Source organism: Drosophila bipectinata, chromosome 2R, assembly GCF_030179905.1.
Source record: "Drosophila bipectinata strain 14024-0381.07 chromosome 2R, DbipHiC1v2, whole genome shotgun sequence".
NCBI classification, from domain to species: domain Eukaryota; kingdom Metazoa; phylum Arthropoda; class Insecta; order Diptera; family Drosophilidae; genus Drosophila; species Drosophila bipectinata.
In genome coordinates, this window is record NC_091737.1 from 14,776,741 (window position 1) to 14,802,138 (window position 25,398).

At 45.5% G+C, this 25,398-nt stretch overlaps 7 protein-coding genes across 19 annotated transcripts; 3 read left to right on the forward strand and 4 right to left on the reverse strand.

The window, feature by feature from the left end:
- Positions 1 to 13: 13 nt before the first annotated feature.
- sut3 (sugar transporter 3) lies at positions 14 to 1,862 on the reverse strand. Of its 2 annotated transcripts, none has more exons than XM_017232270.3 (5): positions 1,659 to 1,831; positions 859 to 1,602; positions 589 to 801; positions 437 to 539; positions 14 to 376 (listed from the first exon to the last, which is right to left on the reverse strand). In XM_017232270.3, the coding sequence occupies exons 1-5, from the start codon at positions 1,677 to 1,679 to the stop codon at positions 114 to 116; spliced, it is 1,344 nt and encodes a 447-aa protein (XP_017087759.2). In that variant the 5' UTR covers positions 1,680 to 1,831; the 3' UTR covers positions 14 to 113. The 2 variants fall into 2 exon arrangements, with proteins under 2 accessions (XP_017087759.2, XP_017087758.2); XM_017232269.3 differs by having other exon boundaries at positions 22 to 376; positions 1,666 to 1,862.
- Positions 1,863 to 4,312: 2,450 nt separating this feature from the next.
- On the reverse strand, positions 4,313 to 6,340 carry sut2 (sugar transporter 2). The gene is made up of 5 exons (XM_017232226.3): positions 6,092 to 6,340; positions 5,669 to 5,952; positions 5,001 to 5,601; positions 4,621 to 4,942; positions 4,313 to 4,566 (listed from the first exon to the last, which is right to left on the reverse strand). Exons 1-5 carry the CDS (start codon positions 6,104 to 6,106, stop codon positions 4,313 to 4,315), a joined length of 1,476 nt encoding a protein of 491 aa, XP_017087715.2. The 5' UTR covers positions 6,107 to 6,340.
- Positions 6,341 to 6,725: 385 nt separating this feature from the next.
- Positions 6,726 to 12,345, reverse strand: sut1 (sugar transporter 1). Of its 2 annotated transcripts, none has more exons than XM_070278279.1 (7): positions 12,162 to 12,345; positions 8,844 to 8,948; positions 8,602 to 8,762; positions 7,817 to 8,411; positions 7,548 to 7,760; positions 7,385 to 7,487; positions 6,726 to 7,149 (listed from the first exon to the last, which is right to left on the reverse strand). In XM_070278279.1, the coding sequence occupies exons 1-7, from the start codon at positions 12,186 to 12,188 to the stop codon at positions 6,896 to 6,898; spliced, it is 1,458 nt and encodes a 485-aa protein (XP_070134380.1). In that variant the 5' UTR covers positions 12,189 to 12,345; the 3' UTR covers positions 6,726 to 6,895. The 2 variants fall into 2 exon arrangements, with proteins under 2 accessions (XP_070134380.1, XP_017087757.1); XM_017232268.3 differs by lacking the exon at positions 12,162 to 12,345 and adding an exon at positions 9,993 to 10,371.
- slv (sugar transporter SWEET1) lies at positions 10,711 to 12,156 on the forward strand. Its single transcript, XM_017232277.3, has 5 exons — positions 10,711 to 10,898; positions 10,960 to 11,037; positions 11,313 to 11,542; positions 11,602 to 11,777; positions 11,844 to 12,156. The coding sequence occupies exons 1-5, from the start codon at positions 10,822 to 10,824 to the stop codon at positions 11,961 to 11,963; spliced, it is 681 nt and encodes a 226-aa protein (XP_017087766.2). The 5' UTR covers positions 10,711 to 10,821; the 3' UTR covers positions 11,964 to 12,156.
- Positions 12,346 to 12,790: 445 nt separating the features above from the next.
- On the forward strand, positions 12,791 to 13,603 carry Vps28 (vacuolar protein sorting 28). Its single transcript, XM_017232263.3, has one exon. It carries the CDS (start codon positions 12,882 to 12,884, stop codon positions 13,512 to 13,514), a length of 633 nt encoding a protein of 210 aa, XP_017087752.1. The 5' UTR covers positions 12,791 to 12,881; the 3' UTR covers positions 13,515 to 13,603.
- Positions 13,604 to 13,668: 65 nt separating this feature from the next.
- On the reverse strand, positions 13,669 to 23,977 carry lig (ubiquitin-associated protein-like lingerer). Of its 10 annotated transcripts, none has more exons than XM_017232255.3 (15): positions 23,940 to 23,977; positions 21,791 to 22,201; positions 21,554 to 21,728; positions 20,062 to 21,431; positions 19,565 to 19,986; positions 19,230 to 19,337; positions 19,013 to 19,117; positions 18,781 to 18,872; positions 18,121 to 18,692; positions 16,990 to 17,124; positions 16,805 to 16,933; positions 16,487 to 16,738; positions 16,215 to 16,370; positions 15,213 to 15,245; positions 13,669 to 14,778 (listed from the first exon to the last, which is right to left on the reverse strand). In XM_017232255.3, exons 2-15 carry the CDS (start codon positions 22,175 to 22,177, stop codon positions 14,680 to 14,682), a joined length of 4,035 nt encoding a protein of 1,344 aa, XP_017087744.2. In that variant the 5' UTR covers positions 22,178 to 22,201; positions 23,940 to 23,977; the 3' UTR covers positions 13,669 to 14,679. The 10 variants fall into 10 exon arrangements, with proteins under 10 accessions (XP_017087744.2, XP_017087743.2, XP_017087747.2 ...); XM_017232254.3 differs by having other exon boundaries at positions 18,781 to 18,875; XM_017232258.3 differs by having other exon boundaries at positions 18,217 to 18,692; positions 18,781 to 18,887.
- A 147-nt stretch (positions 23,978 to 24,124) lies between these two features.
- On the forward strand, positions 24,125 to 25,175 carry LOC138926122 (uncharacterized). Of its 2 annotated transcripts, XM_070278924.1 has the most exons (4): positions 24,125 to 24,265; positions 24,353 to 24,631; positions 24,687 to 24,852; positions 24,923 to 25,175. In XM_070278924.1, the coding sequence occupies exons 2-4, from the start codon at positions 24,359 to 24,361 to the stop codon at positions 25,063 to 25,065; spliced, it is 582 nt and encodes a 193-aa protein (XP_070135025.1). In that variant the 5' UTR covers positions 24,125 to 24,265; positions 24,353 to 24,358; the 3' UTR covers positions 25,066 to 25,175. The 2 variants fall into 2 exon arrangements, with proteins under 2 accessions (XP_070135025.1, XP_070135024.1); XM_070278923.1 differs by having other exon boundaries at positions 24,229 to 24,631.
- The last annotated feature ends 223 nt before the right edge of the window (positions 25,176 to 25,398 follow it).

Genomic DNA, 25,398 nt, shown 5'->3' on the forward strand with positions numbered 1-25,398 from the left:
GCATCTCCACACCGGCGCATCTATACTCTGTGAATAATTTTAGTTTTATTAGGATTTCAGAATGCCTGACTGACCAAGAATGGCACGTAAAAAACTCCCCTCTAAAAAGGCCACTATGGGGAAGACTTTACTTTGGATTTGAAGCCGTTCTCCATCAAGGGAGCCACTTCCTGCGGCTGTCGATTCCTTGTCTCTGGCAAGTAGCAGAGGGTTATGAAGAAACCACAGATGCAGATAAAAGCACAAAACAAGAAGGCATATGGTCCGATTGCTTCGTTGACACTGGGGAAGCCCATGCTCAGGATGACATTAGCCAGCCAATTGAAGAAGCTGCCGAACGCCATCCCGGCAGGACGTGGAGCCGACTCGAAGATCTCTAGAGGTGGAGGGTCTTTAAATCTTAAATCTGGATAGAGTATTAAATAAGTGAACTAACCTGCACCAATGAAATACGGCAAAGGTCCCAGAGCCAGGTTGAAGGCAATGATATACAAGGACAAAAAAGCAATGCAGCCATAGGATGCTTCCTTGAAGGATTTCTGGGATATGGGAATATTAGTTAGAGCCCGAGGAAGTCGCCCAACTCACCATAAATATCAGACCCACAACGAGCAGTGTAAGGAAGATGTATGATCCCAAACAAGACAACATCATCATTATTCTTCGGTTGAATCTGGCCATTAGAAAGGGACCCATTAGGGCGACTACAAAATTGAGGAAACCCTCGATAAAGTTTAACCAAAGGGCCACTTGGAGAGTGAACCCGGCATCAGTAAATATGCCCACGGAATAGAACCAGATCTGGATGAGAGGGAAAGGATTAGTTTGAGGCCGATGCCGAGGATCTCTTACACTCACCGCGTTGATTCCACTCATTTGCTGGACGAAATGAAAAGAACCCACTATGAATAGTGGCAGCAAGTACTTCTTTTCGCAGATCACCTGCTTCATGGTAAGAGGACCCTCGGAATTGGCGGCAGCCTCAATCTGGGCCAGCTCCATATTGACCCGAGCCTCATCGCCACGCAGCCGCATCAGAGCGCTCTTGGCCTGCTCCTTCCTGCCCTTGGCGATCAGGAACCGGGGACTTTCCGGGAAGAACACAATAGTCACAAGTCCAAGGACGACAAAGATACCCGATCCGGCCAGAGCATAAGGCCAGAGACTGTCGGTGCCCAAAGCAAAGTCAAAGCTAAAGATCTGGCCCACCACAATGCCGCCAGTGATGCCGATGCAGGTGAATACGCCCACACTGCCGCTTAGCTCCGCGGGTGCCAGTTCCACGAGGTACATCGGTTGCGTGGCGTAGACCAGGGCGGCAGCTATACCACCTAGCAGCCGGCCCACCATCAGCATCTCAATGGAGTCAAGTAGCTTGCAGCCCATCTGCAAAAGAGCGGCCACCACCATGATAACGCCACTGAGCACCAGGCAGTTACGGCGACCCAGCCACGAATTGAACATTGGAGCGAAGGGGGTGCCCAATGTGCCCCCTATCACGAACATGGACACCACGGTGGCCATAACAGCCGTGAGCTGAGATTCGCCCGGAGAAGAGGAGTATCGTCTTTGGAAGGAACCTTCCACCCATTTTCTTATAAACTAGGAAACCGTTAAATCAATACAGGAAGATATACTATTTAATCCTATGATCCAACCACCCACCGCCGCTGGGGCATTGATGACTCCAAATGCGTAGCCAACGGGAATGACGCTGCCCAGGGTGACGCAAATGCAGATGCACATCAGCATGAGAGTCCATCCCTGTCGGCCCTCAGCCATGTTGGTCTTTCCTGACTTGTTATCTTGATAGATATTAATTTTTTATAATTAAAACTGACATTTTTGGAGAAGTTTAGTTGTTTTTGTGATTTATGAATACCCATGATTTCTATTTCAGCCCCAAACCAAGCCCATATCGAAACACCTTTTCCATTCCCCTTCAATTGGTCAAAAATTTCGACCCGCTTTTTTATTTAAATTTTTCTGATGGAACCCCTTCTGATGGAAATCCAGGATGTTGATTTCCCTCCCAAACTAACATAAATCCATATCTTTGCCAATTTCTATTCAATCTTTGCGCGAAACAACTGCATTATCTTAAATCTGCATTAAAATCTTAAATTAAAATTTTCGATCCGGATTTTTAAATTTTTCTCTGACTATTTTTAAGCCCATATCTTGCCCAATTTCCATTCGATCCTTGAGCATTATTGAAACACGATTTCCCCTTAAAATCTTTTTAAGATTCTCTTAAAATGTTGTAGAAAGAATGGGGAGGATTGTTTAATTCCAATAATCATCTTATTCATATAAGGTATTCAGTGGCGGATTTAAGGAAAAAGGCCCAGTTGGCAAAATTTTTTCAGGGTACATTGAAGAATATTTTGAAGGGCCCAGAAAATTTAACAAAAAATCTTAAAAAAATTTTGTTCCCAGATTTTGCTGCAGATTTATGGAGAATCGATCCACAAATCGTTTAAGGTATTCCGTTCAAGAATCGGATGAATATTTCCTAAGATATGGCCTTCGCAGTGGGTCATATGGGGCTCCCCATGCATTTTGCACATTTTGAAGGGGACAGCCCAGAAAATTTGACAAAAAATCTTAAAAATATTTTGTTCCCAGATTTTGATGCAGATTTATGAAGAATCGATTCACAAATCGTTTAAGGTATTCCGTTCAAGAATCGGATGAATATTTCCTAAGATATGGCCTTCGCAGTGGGTCATATGGGGCTCCCCATGCATTTTGCACATTTTGAAGGGGACAGCCCAGAAAATTTGACAAAAAATCTTAAAAATATTTTGTTCCCAGATTTTGATGCAGATTTATGAAGAATCGATCCACAAATCGTTTAAGGTATTCCGTTCAAGAATCGGATGAATATTTCCTAAGATATGGCCTTCGCAGTGGGTCATATGGGGCTCCCCATGCATTCTGCACATTTTGAAGGGACAGCCCAGAAAATTTGACAAAAAATCTTAAAAATATTTTGTTCCCAGATTTTGATGCAGATTTATGGAGAATCGATCCACAAATCGTTAAAGGTATTCCATTCAAGAATCGGATGAATATTTCCTAAGATATGGCCTTCGCAGTGGGTCATATGGGGTTCCCCATGCATTTTGCACATTTTGAAGGAGACAGCCCAGAAAATTTGACTAAATATCTTAAAAATATTTTGTTCCCAGATTTTGATGCAGATTTATGAAGAATCGATCCACAAATCGTTTAAGGTATTCCGTTCAAGAATCGGATGAATATTTCCTAAGATATGGCCTTCGCAGTGGGTCATATGGGGCTCCCCATGCATTTTGCACATTTTGAAGGGGACAGCCCAGAAAATTTGACAAAAAATCTTAAAAATATTTTGTTCCCAGATTTTGATGCAGATTTATGAAGAATCGATCCACAAATCGTTTAAGGTATTCCGTTCAAGAATCGGATGAATATTTCCTAAGATATGGCCTTCGCAGTGGGTCATATGGGGCTCCCCATGCATTCTGCACATTTTGAAGGGGACAGCCCAGAAAATTTGACAAAAAATCTTAAAAATATTTTGTTCCCAGATTTTGATGCAGATTTATGGAGAATCGATCCACAAATCGTTAAAGGTATTCCGTTCAAGAATCGGATGAATATTTCCTAAGATATGGCCTTCGCAGTGGGTCATATGGGGCTCCCCATGCATTTTGCACATTTTGAAGGGGACAGCCCAGAACATTTGACAAAATATCTTAAAAATATTTTGTTCCCAGATTTTGAGGCAAATTTGTGGAAAAGAAATCGAAGGTGTAACTTTCAGCTCGGGGGGCCCTGATAGCCCTTCGTCGGGAGGGGGGCCCAGTGGGCAAGCGCGCCTTTGCCCACCTGTTAAATCCGCCACTGAAGGTATTCCTGAAACGATTCGTATATTTGTATCTCCATGTTTAAAAATAAAATACTTTTGAAAATAAACTGGGTTAATCGGCATTAATAAATGGGACTTAAAGAATTTTATCTGGAACTGCCACAGTGAGTGTTTTCATAATTTAAAAATAATAAATTACTTGTGTGTTTTTTCCTTGATAAGAATAAGCTTTAAATGGCTACGCAAACAGCGTTGAAAATTCTGTTTATATTTTTAGGAAGACCACCGTTAAACTCAAACAGTTAACGCAGAAAATTGGTTAATTTTGAATAAAAATTATTTATAACATCTAAAATGATATTAAAAAAAAAGTTATTAAAAGTTAAATGCAAACCTTTTTTAGAATAATTTTCGTTAATATTTTATTAACTTTATTTTGACATTATAAATTGAAAAAATTTACTTCAACTTCGAGGCGAATCCTTGGCTCATTAGAGGCTTTACGTCCTTTGGATCTCGTCCTCGGGTTTCCGGTAGATATCGCCACGTGAGGAATAGGCAGTAGAAGCACACACACATGCACGGAATAAAGGCAAAGGAGCTCCAGACACTCTGGAGTAGGGGAAAGCACATCCCAACCAGGAAATTACCAATCCAGGAAAAGAGACTGCCCATTGACATGGCCACAGGACGAGGCTGATCCTCTAAAAGCTCTGTAACAGATGTGTTAATAATTTTCATATAATAAGAATAATTCTTATACTTACCAGATCCAATAAAGTACGCTATAGGGCCCAGACCAAGCTGAAAGCCCAGAATGAAGGTCAGGATGAAGCCGGCACAGAAATAGGTCAACACCGTACTGCCTGAGGAACTTAGGTAAAAGAGGCCAAAGGACATGGCAAACAGGGAAATTCCACAAACGGAGCACGAAAGCATCATCAGAGGACGACGGGGGTAACGCCGTATGAGGAAGGGTCCCAGGAGCGAGGTGCACAGATTGAAGCCACCTATTCCCAGATTCAACCAAGTGGCTGCTCCCGAGGAGAACCCAGCATCCGTCAGGATCGCCAGGGAGTAGAAAAAGATCTGCAAGAAAAAAAGGATGTTAAAGTCACATCCCAAAGATAAAAGTCATATAGTTTACCGCGTTGATTCCACTGAGTTGTTGAGTGGCCTGGAAGGAGCACACCAGTATGAGAGGCATCCACAGCTCCCTGTTCTTTAGAACACAACATAGGGAACTGGCTTTGTTGGTGTCCTTGGCCTCCAGCGTGGCTTTCAGCTCCTGCAGTTCCCGCTGCACTTCCTCCTCGGCATCGTTACCCCTCAGACGACGCAGAGCATTCTCACTGCCTGACGTGTCCCCTTTCTGGAGGTAAAGCCAGCGAGGACTCTCCGGGAACCACCAAATGAGCACCATCGATGCCATCACCAGCAAGGAGTAGGCACTCAGAGCGTATGGCCATAGCCGCTCGTTACCCAGTAAATGGGACAAGGTGAAGACTTGAGCCAGCAATATGCCACCCGTCACTCCAATGCAGGTGAAGACGCCAACGCTGCCGCTCAGTTCCGAAGGAGCGGCCTCCAGGAGATACATGGGCTGGGCAGTGAAGATTAAAGCGGAAGCTATGCCGCCTAGGAAGCGGCCCACCATTATCATCTCCAGGGATTTGGCGGCACGGCACCAGTTGAACAGAATGCCAGAGATCACCAGAATCACACAGCTTATCAAGAGACAGCCCTTGCTGGGGGTTTGAGAGGCTTCTGATAAGAAATATTTTTAAATAATTTAGAAAGTCAGGCATCCATTACCGGCCATATTTGTCGCTGCACAAAGCACTGAAGCAGGATCCGCATATGCCACCGATCAGGTAGATGGACACTATACTAGTCCAGAGGATGTCCAACTGGCCACTCGTGACGATAGTGTCGTACTCACTGGCCAGGATGTCCTGGCACCATTTCTTGATAATCTCGGCCGGGGCGTTGAGGACGCCGAAGAAGTAACCCACGGGAATCGTTGTGCCCAGCGTAACTGTTAGACACACAAGTAGGAGGAGCGGCGTCCAACCATTGCTTCTACCCGGATTCACATGCTGCAACGATAGCACAGGAAGACACACAATTACCACGAATTTCTCGATAAAAACAAAAGACTTAAGCAACAAACTTGTTTTGGAGTCCGAGCGAGAAAGTGATTGCGAAAAAAACGTGCGTCGAGAGCAGAAATATTACCATAACGACAACCATGGTGGAATCGATGGGATCGACGATGCTGTCGAGCCAAGAGCCAAACCGAAAGTGATTCGCATCCAGCCGTAAAAACAGAGGGCCATCAAACAAGTCAGTGATTCATCAAAGAGCCGTAAATATATCAATCACATACACACTCTCTAGTTACATGAGGAGAAGCAGCCACATACTACGTTTACAGCCCAGAACCCGGCGTAGATAAAATTAACGTATTTGTCTGTCGAGTGCTTGTTTTCTTATCATTGACACGGGGAGCGCTTGTTTGCGTTGGGGTTACTTCTTCGCTTTTATACTCTTCTAAAGTTGTGCAAAAAAACATAAGATTTAAAATGGAAAACATCTTAAAAATATTTCTTATCCATCAGTCATATAACAATAAAGCTTTTTATAGCATACCATAGTTTATTTATTAATTGTGTCTTGAAGGCATTTCAATGGAAAGAGCATTCAGGGAAGTATCATCTATTCTGAGACCTAGTGTCTACAACAATAAATCTAATTAACCGAGTATTAGTTGCCGCTTTGTCCCCCAAAAGGCTTTTTAATTGAACTTGTGCAGGCGTGATAATAGAACAGAGTTCTCAAAGCTCTCTTACAGGGTGTCCCGCCTTAAAAATACTTTCATTTTATCATTTATTGGATTTATACAAAAAGCACTTACAAACTAAAAAAGAAATTACAACTTGCCCTCGGCTTATTGTCGAGAAAGGCACACTTTTGGACGAGGTAAGATGCCCGCCTCACATTGGCAATTACTTAAATCTAATTGTAAGAGGAGCCCAGGTCCTATTTGACCTTCGAGCGGAAGCCCTTCGATACGAGGGGCGCCACCTCGGACGGATCTCGTCCGTGGGTTTCCGGCAGATAGAATTTCGTTAGCAGGCAGAGCAGCACACAGGTAATGGAGAATGGCAGGAAGACAAAGGCGCCCCAGGCGTTCTGCAGGCTGGGGAACGAGATGCCAATTATGAAATTGCACGTCCACGAGGACAGACTGCCCATCGACATGGCCACGGAGCGGGGGGCCACTTCGAAAAGTTCTGCAAATTGAAAAGCATAATCAAAGTTAGTTTGTGTGATATAAATAGAGCCAATCGTCCAATTATATTGCGTCAGCAATACGACAGTCTGTCTGGAGACGGCGTGCCAATGAACCCCATTCTATATCGGGTCCAGTTGCAGACCCACTTCGCCGAAACTTGATCAGCTGGGCCAGTCACGAGCACTGGAGCCCAAAGAATGCGTATAAATAATAGTCACGCGACTTCCAATTACCTGCTCCAATAAAGTAGGGGATGGGGCCCAGCCCGAACTGGTAGAAGAATATGTAGCCCATGATGCAGAAGATGCAGGCAATGGCGAACCAGCTGACAAAGTCCTGAAGGAAGAAATAATCTTAGTAAGAGGGGGTACACTACAGAATCCCTTTAGGACTTACAATATAGTACAATACAAAGGCGATGGTGAACAGGAAGACAGAGCAGAGGGCGCAGGAGAACATCATCAGGGTGCGTCTCTTGCAATAAGCCATTAGCCAGGGTCCCAACAAGGAGATGCACAAGTTCAGGCAACCAGCACCCAAATTAGCCCATTGGGCGTTCACTGTGGACAGACCAGCCTTCTCGAAGATGGACACCGAGTAGTAGAATATCTAAAAAACAAAACATCATTAAAATTCCATTTAAAAACATAAAAGTCTATACCAACCGCATTGATTCCTGAGAGCTGCTGACCTCCATGGAAGCAGCAGACAATGATCAGAGGAAGAGTCAGACGCGGATCGCGAAGAACATCGCAGAAGCTGCTCGTCTGCACTTTGGCATTGGCCTCCGCCTCCATCTCGGCAATCTCCTGGGCAATCAAGTCCTCGGAATTCTCACCCCTCAGGCGCTGCAGCTCCCGCCTGGCCGCCGCATGGTTACCCTTGACGATGTACAAGAATTTCGGGCTCTCGGGATACAGGTACGATGGCAGATAGCAAATCAGGATGAGACCCATGTACGCGGTCAGAGCATAGTGCCAGAGATCCTCAGTTCCAAAGGCATCGCCTAGACTGCACACTTGACCCACGACCACTCCACCTGTGACGCCAACGGCACAGAACACACCCAGAGTACCACGCAGCGCCATGGGAGCCACTTCGGACAGGTACATGGGCAGGGTGGCGGTGACGAGGCCAGAGGCCAGGCCCACGATGAAACGGCCAATGATCAGCATCTCCACTGAGCCTGCGGCGCGGCAGAAAAAGAAGAGCACGGCTCCAATGGTGAACAAGGCGCCACAAATGAGGAAACATGCTTTCCTGCAAGGTAGTAGTGTAATGTCATCTTAGTATTAAAATTTTCTTTTAAATTCTAAACGTTTAAAATGATTTATAAATGATGATAAACCAAACGGAAAGTACTATAAAATTTAGTGGTTTCCAAGATATGCGAATTAGCTTGCGGATTAGAAGCACTCGACTGAGCTTATCGCCTTGATTAATAACTTACCGGCCAAACTTATTGGCTGCTCCGGCACCGCCCAGCGAGCCGATGGCGCCACCGACCAGGAACACAGAAACCACGCACGACCACAACAGATCCAAGCCGCTCTCGCTCAGGTTGCTGCCATAGGTGTCGTGCAGGGTCTGATTGCACCAGACCTTCATCAGCTGTAAAGATAAGGGCAGAGGCGTCCGGATTATTTAACCGAAATCGATCGACAATCTTAGCGCCGAATCGCTGATTCTCACCTTGGAGGGGGCGTTGATAACGCCTATGCAGTAGCCCGTCGACACTGCTCCGCCAAATGTCGTTGCCAGGGACACCAGTAACAAGAGATAGGTCCATTTTGGTTTCTAAAAAGTAGGCATTTAAAGCGTAATTAACAGTTTGTATTTCAAAAATCATTTGCTTTCTGCGTGTTTCGAAAGTTGGACTCTGTTTACAGTTGAGTGCGTCACATTTTGATTCGTTTGGGGGCTGGATTATCGCAACTTTTAGAATGAATCTGAATAATTGGCGCTAATTATGGCGAATCTTGACACAGGGTCAAAACTTTCCATTTCGTTTTCAGGGGCAGTGTGGGTCAGCTGCGATTAAGTATTTTAAACTATTTATTAACTAAGAGATTACTTAGTTGGATTGGTCTTATCTTTAAACGCCCTCAGGCGGTGTCTCTTTAAAGCTGATAAGCTTTTGACCGAAAAATTCAGCTGATAGTAAACCCAATGAGATCGGTTTGTTTGCCAAAAATATGTAGAGGAACTAAAACATTCTATAGCTCTTGAGTACAGTGAGGAACAAAATTCGACGATTTTTAATAGAATCATCAAAACAATACAAATATTATAAAGCAAGAATCATATATATTTATTTATCCATTTATTTGGCTAAATATTCAACTAGCTGACTTATCTTATCAGACTATTTCCACAGTATAAGCAATAAAGATATAAACCCTAAACTTGAATACTGAAAAAAGTATATATAAAACTGGACTGAATCGATGATTCATAAAGGGAATTTCTTTAGATATAAATTATGGCTACTGTTAGGGCACGCCATTATATTTGTGATCGGGACTGTATGTAAATACTGTCGCACCCAATGTCGCACAGAGTAGCATTTCTAAGTATATATTTAACATAAAAAACTTGTGCATATATAAACAAAAATAAATAGCAGAGAGGAAAATAAAAATAAAATGCGTACACCAGACACACTCTTGGCAGTAAAATAAAAGATAAAATTCAGAAAAACAGCATCCGAGAAGAAAGAGAAACTGCGTCAAATCAAAACAAAGAAAATGTGCATGCCGATACAGCTGGACAAGAACAATAGCATCAAGACTGGTTGGGTTGGGTGGTTGAGTTGGGTGATCTTTAACGCTCTCGCCTCACCTGGTTGCTTTCCGTTTGAACTGCTAGCAGTTCCACTCTTGTTGGTTGGGGGTACAACTGCTGGGCCTCCGCCTGGTGACTTTTGCTGGCCATATTTATGGAGCGTATGCTTAGCTGAACTTTGCACGTACTAACAATAATGTCAGAACACTTTTAAGGCACTGTGCGTGTTAACAACTTGAAACCATTAACCGAATTCGGATTCGGATGCCGGCGATCGTTTAAGCAGTGTTGTATAACACAATTCCGGTCTTAGTAATCAGTACTAAAATGCTAATTCTTACATTTCCGATTCAACAATTTTAGAATAAAAACTGAGTAAAAACAATGCGCACCGCCAGCAGTGCACGCCGAAATGTGTGGGGACCGAAATGTGTTGGAGCCAAGAGCACGGTTGGCGCTCGCTGCTATGGGAAAAAGCTCTCCTTAAGTATGGTCGAGTCACCCGACCTTAAGATACCTTGTACTAAAACGAGTCTTCTTATTAAATAAATCATTAATTTAAGTGTGAATGAAAAACACTTTAGTTTAGCATTTAAATCTGCAGATTAATAATGTGAAAAGAAATTGAAAATACTTTCGAGAAATAACGAGGTATTTTTATTTGCCGGTAAATTTTTGGCGCTAGAAAGCTCTCTCTTCTTTCTCTCAGCTTTCAAACCTACCGCGCACGCAATAAACTTATCGATACATATCGAGTGTCGTTGTGGCACCACTACGTGCATCGCCAGCTGTTCAATTTTTGTTGACGTCGTATTAAGAAGCGTATTTATTTACCACCGTTAGTTAATTATACTTTAGAATAGGTACTAGGAACTAAGAAAGCGCTATGTCGACGGTGGCCTACGATTCCCTGCTGTCAACGACGGCGGTGATAAGCACCGTCTTCCAGTTCCTGTCTGGCGCGTAAGTACTCCCAAAACTGATCTGGTCCGGTAAATTAAATTTTGAACATTTTTGTTAATAGTATGATTTGCCGAAAGTACATCCAAAAGAAGAGCACCGGCGACTCATCTGGAGTTCCATTCGTATGCGGCTTTTTATCGTAAGTACAAACTGCCGACGTGACACTTCTCCCAAGATAAGTTTGAATTGGTCTTGGTGGGGTGTTGGGCTTGCGACTTCTGATAAATAGTAGAATGATAAAGCCCTTCAACATGTGTTGCAGATATTAGCAAACTTGGTTGACATATGTACCCTCGGTTATCCATGCTTAGTAGAAACTTTATTTCAAGGCTAAAATTTCCAAAAGGATCCTCCTGCCTGGTTGGCATTTACTGAAACCGCTTAAACAACAACTTTTTTATTTTATTTAAACAGCTGTAGCTTTTGGCTGCGCTACGGGGTTTTAACGAACGAGCAGAGCATTGTCTTGGTCAACATAATTGGCTCAACGCTGTTTCTGATCTACACGCTGGTATACTATGTGTTCACCGTGAACAAACGTGCCTTTATAAAACAGTTTGGCTTTGCGCTGACCGTACTGATTTCGGTCATCTGGTACACCAATGGACTGGAAGATAAGCGGGAACAGATGATACACGTGACGGGTAAAAAAATAAATCATTCATAAGGCTCATAAATCATAATATATGAAAATTGTTTTCAGGAATCGTTTGTTGTGTTGTAACCGTGTGCTTCTTCGCCGCCCCGCTCGCCAGCCTACTGCATGTCATTCGGGCCAAGAACTCAGAGAGCCTGCCACTGCCCCTGATTGCCACGTCCTTTTTGGTCAGCCTGCAGTGGCTAATCTACGGCATACTGATATCGGATTCGTTTATCCAGGTGCCTAATTCCCACGCCATCAGACTGGCTAATTACTAACGGTGGCAAATATTTGCTCAATTTCAGATACCAAACTTTCTGGGCTGCCTATTGTCCCTGTTGCAGCTGGGACTGTTTGTTATTTACCCGCCGCGTAGCTATTCCGGCCATGGCTACAAGCTTGTTGAACAAGCGGTGCCATTTTAGGGGACTGATTTGATACAGCCACGCATTTTGCTACGGTATTCAAGTGTGTCGCATACAGGATATATATTTTAGTATAACTTTATGGTCGAACATGCTTCTCGCTTAGACGCCAAGCTTATTTACTATAGAAATACGTAAGCCTATATTTATTGTAAAATATTTATTAAACATCCCAAATTTGTCACATCTGGTACTTACTTTATCTTGTGGATTTGTTCTGCCCATTGGAATATATCCTGTACAATATATGTCCTAAATAACTGAGTCACAAATCTTTTCGTAAATGATTAAAAGAGCAGTTCGCTTTGCTAAATCCGGATAACCACAACGAATGTTACGCGTTCGTTTTGACCAGGTCTGTGCCGATTGAGAACGACTTGCTAACTGGGTGGGTAATAACTGAACTTGGTGCACTCTGCTGGGCTGCGGTCAACGGTACCGATAAGGTTGATATGCTGATATTCCGGGGCCATAAACTGTCAAATTAATTGAACGTGTATTGGCGTTTTGTGTCCCTGATTTAATGAATTTTCCCTCTGGGCCAGGGGGGTGTTCTAATCAATGAATACCTCCTGTTTTAATTCAATAACTTCCTTATCATAATGCGGAAAGTTAACCTATGTCGGATCAATCAGATAAAGTTATAATCTTTATTGACTACCAAAAATGCAAAGCCCTATAACTGCGATAAGGTTTTTGTTGAGAAAAGATTATAATAGAGATTAAACATTGTTGCGGGCAAGATGTGGATTTGAAAAATAGCTACCGTTAAACTGGGATTCCTTACCAACACTGGGCTTGTAAAATCGAAGGCTCTGTGTCATCACTATATTATCGATAGACGAATTCGTCATAGGAATCGTTGTGAAAACATTTTCGTTTTTATTTTTATACAAAGAAGTTTTATTAAACTACAAGATGCAGGAGAATAGCGCTGAGCTGTACGAGGAGGTGAAGCTCTTTCGCAACGCGCGGGAACGCGAGAAGTACGACAACATGGCTGATCTGTACGCTATCACGAACACAATCCAGCAACTGGAGAAGGCCTACATCAGGGATTGTATTACGCCGCAGGAATACACGGCAGCCTGCTCCAAGTACCTGGTGCAGTACAAGGTGGCCTTCAAGCAGGTGCAGTGTGATGAGTTCCCCACAGTGGAGTCCTTTGTGAAAAAGTTCCGCCTGGACTGCCCAGCAGCGCTGGAACGAATCAAAGAGGACAGACCCATTACCATCCGAGACGACAAGGGCAACACCTCCAAGTGCATTGCCGAGATCGTGTCGCTTTTTATCACTATCATGGACAAGCTTCGCTTGCAGATCAACACAATGGACGCCCTGCAGCCGGATGTCAAGGATCTGGCCGACAACATGATCCGTCTTTCGCTCATTCCCGAGGACTTTGACGCCAAGTTGAAGGTTGAGAAGTGGCTGGGCACTCTCAACGAGATGCAGGCCTCCGACGAGCTGAGCGAGAGTCAGGTCCGTCAGTTCCTCTTCGACCTGGAGTCGTCCTACGCTGATTTCAACAAGCTGCTGCACAGCCAGTAGCTGCCGTTACTCGTTTCTCATTGTGTACATGTAGCATTATATTTAAATAGTATATTCCGAATTAAAAAAAAATTTTATATATGCCTAAACTGCTGTTTTTTTTTTTTTAATTAATAAAATAGGTTCTCCCAAGGTTAAAATAAAACTACAATCATTTTGGTTTCTTTTTTTTGCATTTGTTTGGATTTAATCGTATCTTCTTTTTTGTATTTAGTTTAAATATTAAGGTTATAATTATACATATAAGTTTAAACCGATTACAATAATTAATTTTGTTTGTTTTGTTTTTTCTCATTCACGTTATGTTTGTGGTTTTGTTTCCTTTTAATATATACTTGTATTCTTTTAATTTACTGTTGCTATTTCCGGTTTCATTCTTACGCTCTTAATCTGTTAAATCGTTTTACGCCTTTAATAATTAATAATTGTTACTCTTTATCTTTGTAAATTTATTTGTATGCAATGTGAAAATGGTACTTGGTATATTTATGCGGATGTTGCTGTATGTTTTACTTTGTTTTATTGTTGGAGAGTGTCTATTGGTGTGGATTGGGGAAGTTTCCTTCCTGAAAACCACCTGAAACCTCTCTATGCTGTGTGTGTGTGTGTGTCTGTTCTTGTGTTCGTATGTGTGAGGGGGAGGGGAGGCGTGGTCAGGACGCTGCTGGGCGGCGCCTTTACAGTGCGTTCGTAGTAAAAACGTTTCTTATTAAGTAAAGTATGATCGCTTATCTTCGTATATTAGATAATCCTCCTCCGAAGCTGGCGAGGAATTCTCGCTCCCCGCCCCGTCGGCAATGTGGAGGGGGTGTGGTTTTTGTTGTGGGGCATGCTGTGGATGCAGTTTCTGTTGTTGCGGTGTATCCTTTACGAGCATCAACAAATGGCTGGGAGTGGCCGCCGCCGATGTGGTCGTTACTATTGCTTCTGCTGCTGATGATGATGATGGTGACGGTGTGGCATCCAGGGATCCGGTTGCCGCCACCGCATTTACTATCGTGGTGGTGGTGTGTGTGATGGGCAGCGTTCTTGGATGGCTGCCGCACCGGCTATAGATGTGGTGAATAGGCGTGGTGGTTGTGGTGCTAGAGTTGATGCTGCGTAGGCTGTAGAACTCGCTGGCGCGGGCAATCTGCAGGGGCCGCCAGATCGTGTGCTCCAAAAGCTAGTTCTGGCCGGTCCAGTACGAGGGAGAGTAGCCCTGCTTTCCAGCCGACTTGGACTGGCTGCTTGACTGCTGTCGCTGTCCGGCACTGTTCGAGTCCTGCAATCGGATTGAAACGGAAATCAGTACGACTATAAAGACATTTTTAATCTTTTGATGCTGCCTTCTGCCAGCAGAACAGATCGCCTCTCACGGTTCCACTCGGCCATCCATACACAAAATGTGGGTTAACATATAGAGCACACACGCAATTATATATGTATGTATATATATTATATAGTCGCTGATTATGTATTATGTACACGGCAAGTAGTAAGTATTAAAGGCTCATGAATGATGATGCTGCGGATTCCTTCTCTTTCGATGCCACCTCTATGGATGAGGAACTCATGCAACTAGTGACTAAATGAACATGTGGATACAATTAATGAGATCGAAGGTTACGTGTAGGTAGCATGCGTGCTTGGGTTAAGAAAAACAATTCACCAAAGAATAAGGCAACTCTTACGTGTGATTACAACAAAGGAACTTACCCGGCGGGATGAGCTATGAATCCTGCCGTCCATCTAATTGTTGTCCCATAAAAAAATCAAAAGAAATTATAAAGAAAGTCAAACAATAGAACATTTTCATGCATTTTACAAATCTCTATCAGTCTACCAGTCGCTACTATAATTTTTCTCTTCAAACCTCAAAAGAAGTCTACTCTCGTTTAAATGCAGATGGTTTTTGAAACACAATCTCCAAATAGCATGAAAAATGCATGATGTTTAATTATTAGTGTGGCTTTCAGGTGTAAAAATAAAAAAAAAAATGTCTTTAATGGTTAACACAAACAATACTTTAGTCTTTTTTTTGGGTGAGGGTGGTGCATAATTTTCCGGCTTCTAGTGGGTTATGGGTTAGTGAACAGCATTATTTGGTACAAAAAGTTAGCTTCGTGTTAGACTTTTACAGTGAGTGTGGTTTCTGTTTACAAATATTACAAATCCATGCCATATTTTTTTTACATAACAAGCCCTTAAGCTGCAAAGTAACAAACCAAGGTAAATGGGGAAGTGCAGCCAGGATTTGGGTGTTAGGCGTGGATATATGTGGAGACAAAAATAAACTGTATAAAAGGCCAAATGCATAGATGGTGGTAGTGGTGGTCGTGCCGATTGTTGCGAGCTACTAATGTGGTATATAACTGAAATTTATGCTCTTTTGGGGTGGAGATGATGATTGCCCTAGGCCTCTGGTCAGTCGGCAAAGAAGGAAATGCCGCTGACGTCGTCCTTAACATAGTTGGGGACATTCTGCTCGAAGTTGTCCTCTTGAGAGGCGGCACCCTGATCCTGATCCAGTACCGGATTCTGATACAGACTCTGCTCATCATTATAATCATCATCATCATCGATGTGGGTGTGGGTGTTGTTGTTATTGTGCCATATCTGCCGAAATGTCACTTGTGTTGCGGTAGCATGGACATGGACCCGGTTCTCCGCCTCCCTTATTCTGCCTACAACAACCTGCGGGTGTAATTCAGACTCTACCTGATGAATGGGTTGATGGATCATGTTGTGGTGTCCGGCCGCTGGCATCGGCAGGTACATGCCGTAAGGCTGGGCCGAGGTGCCACCAGCCGTTTGTGTGTTGGCCATATTGAATGGCGGCGGTGTGCCTGAGTGGAAACTCTGCTTGTCGTATGACTGTAAATGGAAGGGTAGATGCATATAAATAATAATGTAACAAGTGCGCCAAATCATTCAAAAAACTCTAGCAAAATGTTTGTTCAGTTCTGCACGACATGCACGATCATACTTACGTTCACTTTGTTCAGCGCAACATGACCCTTGCCGTACATGGACGAGGTCAAGTCGGATCCCGTGCCGGCCTGCGACTGGTTGGATACTGTCTGCGTCTTGTTCTGCTGGTTGACGTTCGACGAGTAGCCGCCCTTGCCGTAGTCCTGTGTGGTCTGCGAGAGGGTGTCGTAGCTAGTCGATCCGTAGCCCGCGCTGTACGACGGCTTCGGGAACTGTCCGCTGGAGGCAGTATTTGCCGTCTGTATCTGTTGCTATTGGTTCCAAGTACAGGGAGAGAGATTAGAAATATGTTTCAAGTTGATCAGCAGGGTACTTACTGGATAAATAGCCGGGGTGCCATATTGGAAACTACCAGGCATCACATTACCGCCGTAGAAATAGGCATAAGGAACATTCAGCATGGGCGCACTGGAGCCCGCCTGTTGAGACATTGTGTTGGAAACCTGCTGAACACAAAACCAATTAATCGTGCTTCCTTGGTGGCGAAGGAATGGACACTTACATTGCCTACCGGACTGGAGTTATTGTCTGTGCGGGCAAAGCGTCCGTCAGTCATTGCCGAGTAGGCCACGGAGCCAAGGTTGTCCCGACCGGCGCCCAGGCTGGCTGGCGGGTAGTTCAGATCGTAGTATCCTTGCTGTAAAGAAGAGAATGTTGAGTTGCCGGCAAGGGAGCAGCGCTTGTGGTTGCGATGGCTGTGAAATTAAGAGGCGGAGCTTTGCCAGATCTTTGGTTAACGAGAACCACCACAAAAATGTACAAAATCCGGTAAAGCTTCTGCTTCATTCAAAGGCAATGAAATGAAGAACACATATATGAGTGGAAATGTTGGATGTGAGATTAGTTTGATGGGGGGGAATGAAACAAATCTGGGGATTAGGATGGCAGAGGGAGAAGAGGGTTGCCTATCAGGAGTGCAAACGCTGATTTGATTGACGTGTTTTGAAGGTTTGCATTCCTGATAACCAAACAAAAGAGTAGTTAAGGTTAATTTAGAACTTAAAGCAGAGCCTGGAGGAGGATAAGCAATACACAAGGATATATAACATTGTTGGAGTATGGATGAAGTCGGTAGCGGATGGATGGGTGCAGGGTGGAATGGCAAGAATGGCAAGAGAAGGTGTGAACTTATATTCAGACAATCACAATCACACAGAGATGGCGGGTGTTATTGATAGACTCGGTCACAGACCATCGCGAGAATGTTATCTATATACAATGCACGCTGAGAAACGGTTAGAAATGGTAGGCCGCAACGTCAACGAGCCAGGATTCGCATTTAATATTGAATCCGAATCTGGATCTGAATCTGAATCTGAATCTGGATCCAGCGCCTGCCTGAGAGAGCAGCGGGAGACGATCTGGGATGCGCTGAGCGGTTGCGGTTGTCGTTGTCGTTGTCGGTATCGTTATCGTTAGCGAATGCGTTAATAAAATTTAGACTGATTTATGCGAATTAGCGAACATTGTAGCGAACATTATTATGGGAGGATATTTATTTCGATACGGATACGATTACTGATTGAATTGATTAGATTCGATTCGATTGATTGATTGATTGGTCGTATTTTTGTTGCATTTGTAGATGTTGGTTTGGTACGAGTATTTGCTTTTCTTTTCTCCATGAACTCACCACATGTTGCACTCTCTGTTGCATCATTTGTAATTCCTCGTAGGAATACACTGGTTGCTGATAGTATGGCAATCCAGTCTGAATATATTGACTAACCATTTGGATGTTGGTGGGCACCAAGCCGCTGCCGCTGCCGCTGCCACCACCACTACCAGCACCACCAGCACTCGACGCGCCAACGCTGCCAGTGCCCGTTCCCGATCCCGAAACTGTGCCTGCACCGCCGGCGCTGCCCGTCGTCGTGGCGACACTGCCGCTTCCACCGCTGCTGCTGCTACTGCTGCTGTTCTTGCTGGTCAGCGATGCCAGCACTGCAGCGGTGGTTCCCGCAGCTGTCTGGGCGGCGGCGGCGGCGACGGCAGCCGCTGCTCCCACAGAGCCGGCGTTGCTGCTGCTGCTGTTGTTGTTGTTGTTCACACTCACACCGACGTTGGTAGCACTGGAGCTACCGCTGACGCTGCCACCGGCCACGCCGACGCCAACGCCGCCGGCGCTACTTACGCCGCTCTGGCTGACACCGCTCGAACCGCCCGTCGTCACGTTGCTGGCCGAGCTGCTGCCGCTCACATTATCTGAAAAGCAAGCCAATGTTAGAACTAAATCCTTTCTGGTCATCAAAGTAATGAGTTTCTCGAAGGAATCTCAGTAAGAACAACTTACTGTTTGAAACGGCCGCCTGGTTAGCACCTGTTTGTCCGCTCACTGCTCCCGTCGCACCGTTGCCAGTGCTACCGCTGCTGCTGCTTACGCCGCTGCTGGTGGAGACACTGAAAGATTAATAGATGCCAATTTTTAACTGCCTCTCAAGTGGCTCCTGTCTGGGCATGCGTTAGTAGTAACGGAATGAGGGCGGAGGAGGAGCAGCATGCTGGGCACTGAGTATCGATCTTACCTGTCGTAGTGCGTGGCACCGCTGGTCGTTGTCGCATCCTTGAGCTTGGCGCTGGCACTAAAGTTGGCGTACTGTGACGACGCGTTGCTTGCGCTGCTAGCAAACCTGAACGGTCAAGAATTCCGCAATTAGGCTTAGTGGACTACGTTCCCGCAAGGATTTGCCCTCCAGAGATTCGGGAGGGAATGGGGATGGGGAAACAAGAAACAGTACTTACCCGCTGCTGTTTGACAGCCCGGTGTTGCCATAGACACTCTGACTGGACTGGTAAGCACTTTGTGGTGTCGAGTAGCCGGATGTGAGGTAGGCAGAGCTCGCATTGCCGCTGTTAAGTGCGGAGTGCGGTGGCAAGTCGGATTTAGTTGTCATTTGGATTGGTTTTAGGGCATGAGCGAGCATTGAACGTAACGTGTTAGAAGAAAAGAGAACGATAACAAGAGATGAATATTATATTCCAGTTGGGTGACAAGAGGGGTGCAAGATGTTAGACTTAATTCGCATACAAGAAACATGAAACATTTAAGCATTTTTCATAGGTGGCTGGGATCTCACCTGGTGCTGTTTTGGCTGCTGCTGCCACCCGCCGGAATGATTACCGCTCCCGTACCGCCACTCACGCCGGAGCCACTCTGCGCTCCCGTGCTACCCTGTTGCTGGTACGAGTTAACACCGCTCGGCTGATATCCGTAGCCCTGCTGTTGGTAGCTGCTGGCCACCGAGCTCTGCACGTTCGCGTAGCTAGAGCTGGCGAAGCCAGGTGCTGCCGTGGGATACCCACTTGCCCCTTTGGCCGCTCCGGTGCTTTGATACGCATTTTGGTAGGCACTTCCAGCGCTAGCCGTCTGGCCATAGGGATCGCTCTTGGTGAGCTGGTCCAGGGCGTTCGTTCCGACATTAACTGCCGAGCTGCCGCCCTGCTGCTGCTGCTGCGTCGTCGACCGGCTCGCATAGGCTGCTGCCGTCAAGGCGTCGCCCTAAAGGACACGAAAAGACAATATGACTTGCAAACCGAGACTTATAACTTGTCCTAGATAGATTCGATTACTTACAATTTGCGAGCTCTGCAGACTCGAGGACAGGGTCGACTGCTGTTGCTGCTGGGACTTGCTCTGGTAGTCGTCCGCCTGCTGCTGCTGGCCGTCAAAGCTAACGCCGGAGCTGATCTTCTCGGGCAGGGCCTCGAAGCTATCGTCCGTGCCAAAGTCCAGAGCGCCGAACTGCACGTCCAGATAGCCAATGTTGTTGAGCGCATTGTCTCCAGGCATTTCCACGGCGCTGGCGGGAATCTTCGAGGGAGGCGGCAGCTTGACGCGAGCCCTTCGCACCTGTGGCTGTTGCTGGCCCTGCTCGCTGGTCGTCCCCGTTCCCGAAGTGAAAGCGTGTGCGTACGTTGCATACTGACTAAGATTCCCGCTGGAGCTCGTTTGCGAATAAGCTGCCACCGGATTCTGCGGATAGCTCGCCGATGACGGCGGCACCGCTGCGGTTCCGGGACTAGCACCCTGGCTGGACAGCGAGTTGAAATACTGAGATTGCTCCGCCGACAGCGTAGCCGACGGCTTGATGGGCGTCGTCTGCTGCTGCTGGAGTTGCTGCTGCTGCTGAGCTTGTTGCACCAACGTAGCGGCTGCCGAAGCGGCGCTTGAGAATGTGTCGGGGGCGGCGGATCCAAACGAAGTTGCAGTGCTGCCGGCACCGCCGCTGGCAGCTGTACCAGCACCAGATCCATTTCCGGATTGTGTGCTGCCCTGTGACTGCGACTGCAGCTGGGGCGGTGGATTGCTAACAGCTGCGCTGTACTGCAGCAGCGGCGTGGCCGCCGAGCCGGTAAGCGTTGCTGGCGGCGTAACAGCCGCTGGTCCACTGCTTGGGCCGTCGTCCAAATGAGATCCCTGCTGCACCAAATGGTGTTCGAGACCTGGCGGCGCTGCCAACTCCGTGGTGTTGCCTGCTCCAGCGCTCACAACGCTGGCTGCAGTCTGCGTGCCCAGGTTGCTGGTGGTGAACACCTTGCTGTCCTTCAGCGAGCCCTCATACTCCTCGTTATTCCAATCTCCCCAGGCATCGTCATGGGCTTGCTGCTGTTTCTCGGCATTCTGAGCGATGGTGTTGTCCCACAGCTCGACCTCGTGGTGATCATCGTTGGCATTTCCGCTGCGGCCAGGACCGTAGCCAGCTCCACCAGTGCCGCGATCGCCGCGTGGACCACCACCTCGTCCGCCCATGCGTCCACCACCGCGGCCGGAGCGTGAGACGAAACCACCACCGCGTCCTCCGCCACCGGGGCCGTTGCGACCTCCGCCGTTGCGCTGTCCGCGGTAATTGTCATTGATGCGATCCTCGCCACGATCACCACCAGCTCGGGGCTCACGAGATTCGCGCTGATTGCGCTCGTTCTCACGGGTCTCTCTTCCGCGCCCTGTAATTAAACGAAAAATCTTAATTAGTATTTGATAGAACTTTAAATATTAAAGAACCTTAGAACTATTTCAATGATAATATCTTTTTCAGAAGCTTATAAGAATAGGTGGAATGACTTACAGCCTCGACTGTCGGTGGAGCCACGTCCTCCTCCACGATTTGAGCTACGGTTGCGCGACTTTTCACGCTTGTCCGCATTCCCATTGCCATCAGCCCAGTCTCCGTCGCCGGCGCCGCCCTCACCCGTAGCTGCAGCCTTGTTCTTGCGCTTTTTCTCGTACTTGGCAAAAGCACCCTGCAAGTAATTGTGAGTAAGCACTGGATAGCTGCAAGAATATTAAGACCTGTGGTACTGACCTGGGGTAGCTCCTCGATCAAGAAATTAGCAGCTGCTTCAAGGTCGTAGTCGCACTCATTGAGGGCGCAGCAGACCTCTTCTTCGGAACGTTGGGTCATGGTCAATAGAAGGGTAACCTTCTCGAAGATCTGCGGATCCTCTATGGTGCTGTTGGTGATCTGGGCAATGCGCAGCTGTTCGGTGGTGGCCTTTGGCTGGGCCTTCTCTGGTTTGTCTGTCTTGCTGGCATCCTGGCCGCCTTTCTTACCAGCTGCTGCGGCATGTGAGACTGAATCGTGCCCAGACCCGGGCCCTCCTCCGCCGGAGTTGCTGGCATTTGACTTTTTCTGGTTGCGACTATGGCCGCCGCCTCCGCCTCCGCCGCCTGAACGAGTTTGTGTGCTCATCTCTATGTACACTGTATATACAATCTAGAAGAAAATAATGGGAGGCAAAATGAAATCAGAACCTGGCTTAGATAAATAGTAACACTCTGACTGATAATTTCTAATGCTCTGCTGACTGGGTTACGAGAGAGGAATGAAAGCTGAACACTATTTGGTTAGCTTACTTTTCACTTTGAGTAACGAACTTAGTAGAACTTGAAACCGAACATAAGTTACTGGGGTGGTTGCGAGAGTCCCACGGACTTTTCCTAAAACCCAGACAGATTTTATCTGTGGATATTGCTAAAACAAGTGGCCGAAGAGCGCCACAAAAGAAAAGCTGGCAAGATGAGAGTTCAATGTACATTTAATAAAAGAGAATGAAAGAACGTGAACAAACACGCACACCAGTGCAGGCGGCGCGAGAGGCGGGCCAGAGGGCCAGCAGAGAGCGGCACACGCACAAACAAAGCGACCGTTCAGAAATAACAAAATTAATGCAAGCGGGCTGGCAAGGGGGGGTGCAAAGTGATAGCGGCGTGTGTATTGGCAAAACAGGTAAGTCCGGGGCACAGGGGTGGCGCCGGGGTACGTGACCGAGGCGCATCAAGCCGATTTCCATCGGGGGTGGGTCAGAGGGGAAGGGAGGGTGGCAAAGTGAGTCGACCCCGATACCAATTGCATTCTGAATCACTCAAATTTGTTGTCAAAACACTTTTATCAATTTTTTTTTCTCGTGAATAACGCCTTTCCATACATTATTCATACAAGCACACACTTTAACCCGCGCGCACACATGCACATGCTTTGTACCGCATACACTCATCCTCCAAGGTTCGCACGTCTGTCAAGGGCTATGACTAAATGTAATGGGATTTCCTGACTTGACCGCTCTCGGGGCATATTCAAAAAAATTATAACAATTGCAATGGGAATTAAAAGACCTGGCATACACAAAAATTGGTTTATAAACTCCTTGGCCTCTTCGCTTCGGTTTTCCGCTTTCGCTTTTGTGCTCGCTCTTCTGCAATTGACATACAAGCGTCTCGTTCGCACCCGCAACGCCGGAGACTTAGTGTTGCCAGGTGCTAGACATAAGAGAACTTTGCGAATTAACCATTATTTTCGATGACTACCTTGGACAAGTAAATGTGGTCATGTGTCTTGGATAATGTCAGCGGATATAGTTAAGCCACTTTTGGGAAAACCCTTAATTTCCAATAGGATTCCGCCTGCTCACATCACTAGCCACGCTTTTGAGAACTTGGCAACACTAAATGCGAGGGCCGAAACGAATGAAGCGCACAAAGAGGAATGGAAAACCGGACAAAATGGTGTACACTTTGCCAAAGAACGGAGTGTATGTCCTTCAGTTAATGGAGATTAATCACTGACCGATTTTGGGACCTAAATGTATTTCGAATTCACACAATGGCAAGCACTTTCAAAACGTTTCTAATCCGCAACCTATAATCACAGTCTGTTCTTGGCCATGTGCACATACTCGACGCCATTTCTGCAATCACTACACTAGCTGACTCTCTCACTCTTATGTAAATCAAGGGACCTAGCAATTATATTGACGGCGACACTGCCGCTCCAGACAGCGGCCGACTATTGAATTTTCAACAGATTTTTTCGCTGTCAAACGAATGACGACCATCAAAAAAACACTACACATTAGTACAGAGGCACTTTAGGCACATTTTTACACAAAAACTAGATGTCGATCACGGGATTTAGTGGTGTAAACAAATTTTTTAACCAGAGCCACACACAGTACCTCAAATGCTCTTATTAGCAGTGTTGAAAAAATATGGAATATTTGATCAGTGTTGAAAAAATGGAACATCCTACGATTGTTATTTTTGTAGCGAATCACCCTGTCTTCTCTCGATTATCGGAAGTAATATTTTAAATGTCTTAATTAATAAAAATATTAAAATGTAGCATTCCTGTCAGTATAAGTACCAATTATCTTACTGAAAATAAATATTAATACTGTTTATGTAAATAAATAAAATTAATTTCAAAACACATTTACACTTCGATATTTATCGGCTTAAGCGCCTCGTTACCACACATCTCTAGTGTCAACAAAAACATTAGGTTTGTTTTTCCGTAGCCTTTTAAAACAAAATATTTGGATTTTAAGGAAATGTCATTAGATAAAATATGAGCTTATACTTCCTGCAGGACACGATGGCAAACGTCGACGTGTCAGAGTTTCTAAACATGAACGATCCATTGCATTCTACCGGTGACGATTTCTTGGAGCACAACGTTAGGGAGTTGCAGGCAAAACTCCATGAGATCCTAGCAAATCAGGACGAGATCCTTTCATTGCTAAACCAGGTTTCAAAAATGAAGCAACGCGTTGATCCATCAGAGTACGAGTCGGACTACTTTCCGCTGACAGATGCCACGGAGCTGCACAACCTTGACGCCGAATTGGCCCACAAGGATAATATATACGTAGGTTTTTCAAACATTTTCCCTAACTTGTTATCAAAGCAAACCTATATTGCAGGCTTTAATGATGAAACGCATTTTGAGGCCAAACGGCCAAGTAGAGCCTCTGAAGAAGAATTGGTCAAAGCTCTTTGACTACGAAATCCTGATAGCTTTCAACTATGACGGGGTATGCAATAAGGAGTCGTTTAAAAAGTTTAAAAACATAAACAGAACAATTTTCGGTAAGTTTTCAAGGCGTATTTACCTTTATTTTTCTTCAATAGCTAAACGTAGTACTTTTCTCAAATTTAGAAATCCAAAAAACCAGTGGATACACCCAGACAGATTATATTAAGGATATAAAGGCGGCGTTCCACACTATGAAAACGCGATTTCACAAGAGGAACTACGACTTGAAGAGAAAATTGGAACGTGCCGAATGTGACGGCGAATAGTATGTCGAAGTTATTTAAAATTATATGATCTATATTAGGCCAGTGAAATATTCTTAACTTTAGTGTTATCTTGGCGGTGAGAATAAAATGTAAAACAGGTTTTTCTCTCACCTGTAAGTTCTTTTTTTACCTCTTTAACGAGGTTATTTTTGACTTACACGGCACCTCGAGCCGCCAGACTTTCAAACCGTAACGTTCTGGTTGGTCGGTAGCCGTTTTGAAGAAATATAGACCAATGATTTTGGTAATGATTCTGAAAAATCAGATGCTATTACGGATGCCCTTTTATTGGCATTTATACATAGGCTTTTGGAGTATTATGGACTGTTGCTT

What these genes read in the sequence shown, in the direction of transcription:
- lig (XM_017232252.3), bottom strand. Translation starts at nt 22,177, where the DNA reads ATGAGCACACAAACTCGTTCAGGCGGCGGAGGCGGAGGCGGCGGCCAT. An exon ending in AACAGAGAGTGCAACATGTG is followed by an intron (nt 17,125 to 18,120) that starts GTGAGTTCATGG and finishes TCTTCTTTACAG; the next exon opens with CAAGGATACTACGATCTGAA. An exon ending in TCCATCAACCCATTCATCAG is followed by an intron (nt 15,246 to 16,214) that starts GTAGAGTCTGAA and finishes GACAACAATTAG; the next exon opens with ATGGACGGCAGGATTCATAG.
- LOC138926122 (XM_070278923.1), top strand. Translation starts at nt 24,332, where the DNA reads ATGAGCTTATACTTCCTGCAGGACACGATGGCAAACGTCGACGTGTCA. An exon ending in CCCACAAGGATAATATATAC is followed by an intron (nt 24,632 to 24,686) that starts GTAGGTTTTTCA and finishes CCTATATTGCAG; the next exon opens with GCTTTAATGATGAAACGCAT. An exon ending in CATAAACAGAACAATTTTCG is followed by an intron (nt 24,853 to 24,922) that starts GTAAGTTTTCAA and finishes TCTCAAATTTAG; the next exon opens with AAATCCAAAAAACCAGTGGA.
- sut1 (XM_017232268.3), bottom strand. Translation starts at nt 10,085, where the DNA reads ATGGCCAGCAAAAGTCACCAGGCGGAGGCCCAGCAGTTGTACCCCCAA. An exon ending in GCAGCCAATAAGTTTGGCCG is followed by an intron (nt 8,412 to 8,601) that starts GTAAGTTATTAA and finishes ACTACCTTGCAG; the next exon opens with GAAAGCATGTTTCCTCATTT. An exon ending in CCTTTGTATTGTACTATATT is followed by an intron (nt 7,488 to 7,547) that starts GTAAGTCCTAAA and finishes TTCTTCCTTCAG; the next exon opens with GACTTTGTCAGCTGGTTCGC.
- sut2 (XM_017232226.3), bottom strand. An exon ending in TGCAGCGACAAATATGGCCG is followed by an intron (nt 5,602 to 5,668) that starts GTAATGGATGCC and finishes TCAAACCCCCAG; the next exon opens with CAAGGGCTGTCTCTTGATAA. An exon ending in AACTCAGTGGAATCAACGCG is followed by an intron (nt 4,943 to 5,000) that starts GTAAACTATATG and finishes TTTTTCTTGCAG; the next exon opens with ATCTTTTTCTACTCCCTGGC.
- Vps28 (XM_017232263.3), top strand. Translation starts at nt 12,882, where the DNA reads ATGCAGGAGAATAGCGCTGAGCTGTACGAGGAGGTGAAGCTCTTTCGC.
- sut3 (XM_017232269.3), bottom strand. Translation starts at nt 1,782, where the DNA reads ATGGCTGAGGGCCGACAGGGATGGACTCTCATGCTGATGTGCATCTGC. An exon ending in TCATCAATGCCCCAGCGGCG is followed by an intron (nt 1,603 to 1,665) that starts GTGGGTGGTTGG and finishes ACGGTTTCCTAG; the next exon opens with TTTATAAGAAAATGGGTGGA. An exon ending in TTGTGGGTCTGATATTTATG is followed by an intron (nt 540 to 588) that starts GTGAGTTGGGCG and finishes CCCATATCCCAG; the next exon opens with AAATCCTTCAAGGAAGCATC.
- slv (XM_017232277.3), top strand. Translation starts at nt 10,822, where the DNA reads ATGTCGACGGTGGCCTACGATTCCCTGCTGTCAACGACGGCGGTGATA. An exon ending in TTCGTATGCGGCTTTTTATC is followed by an intron (nt 11,038 to 11,312) that starts GTAAGTACAAAC and finishes TTATTTAAACAG; the next exon opens with CTGTAGCTTTTGGCTGCGCT. An exon ending in ACAGATGATACACGTGACGG is followed by an intron (nt 11,543 to 11,601) that starts GTAAAAAAATAA and finishes AATTGTTTTCAG; the next exon opens with GAATCGTTTGTTGTGTTGTA.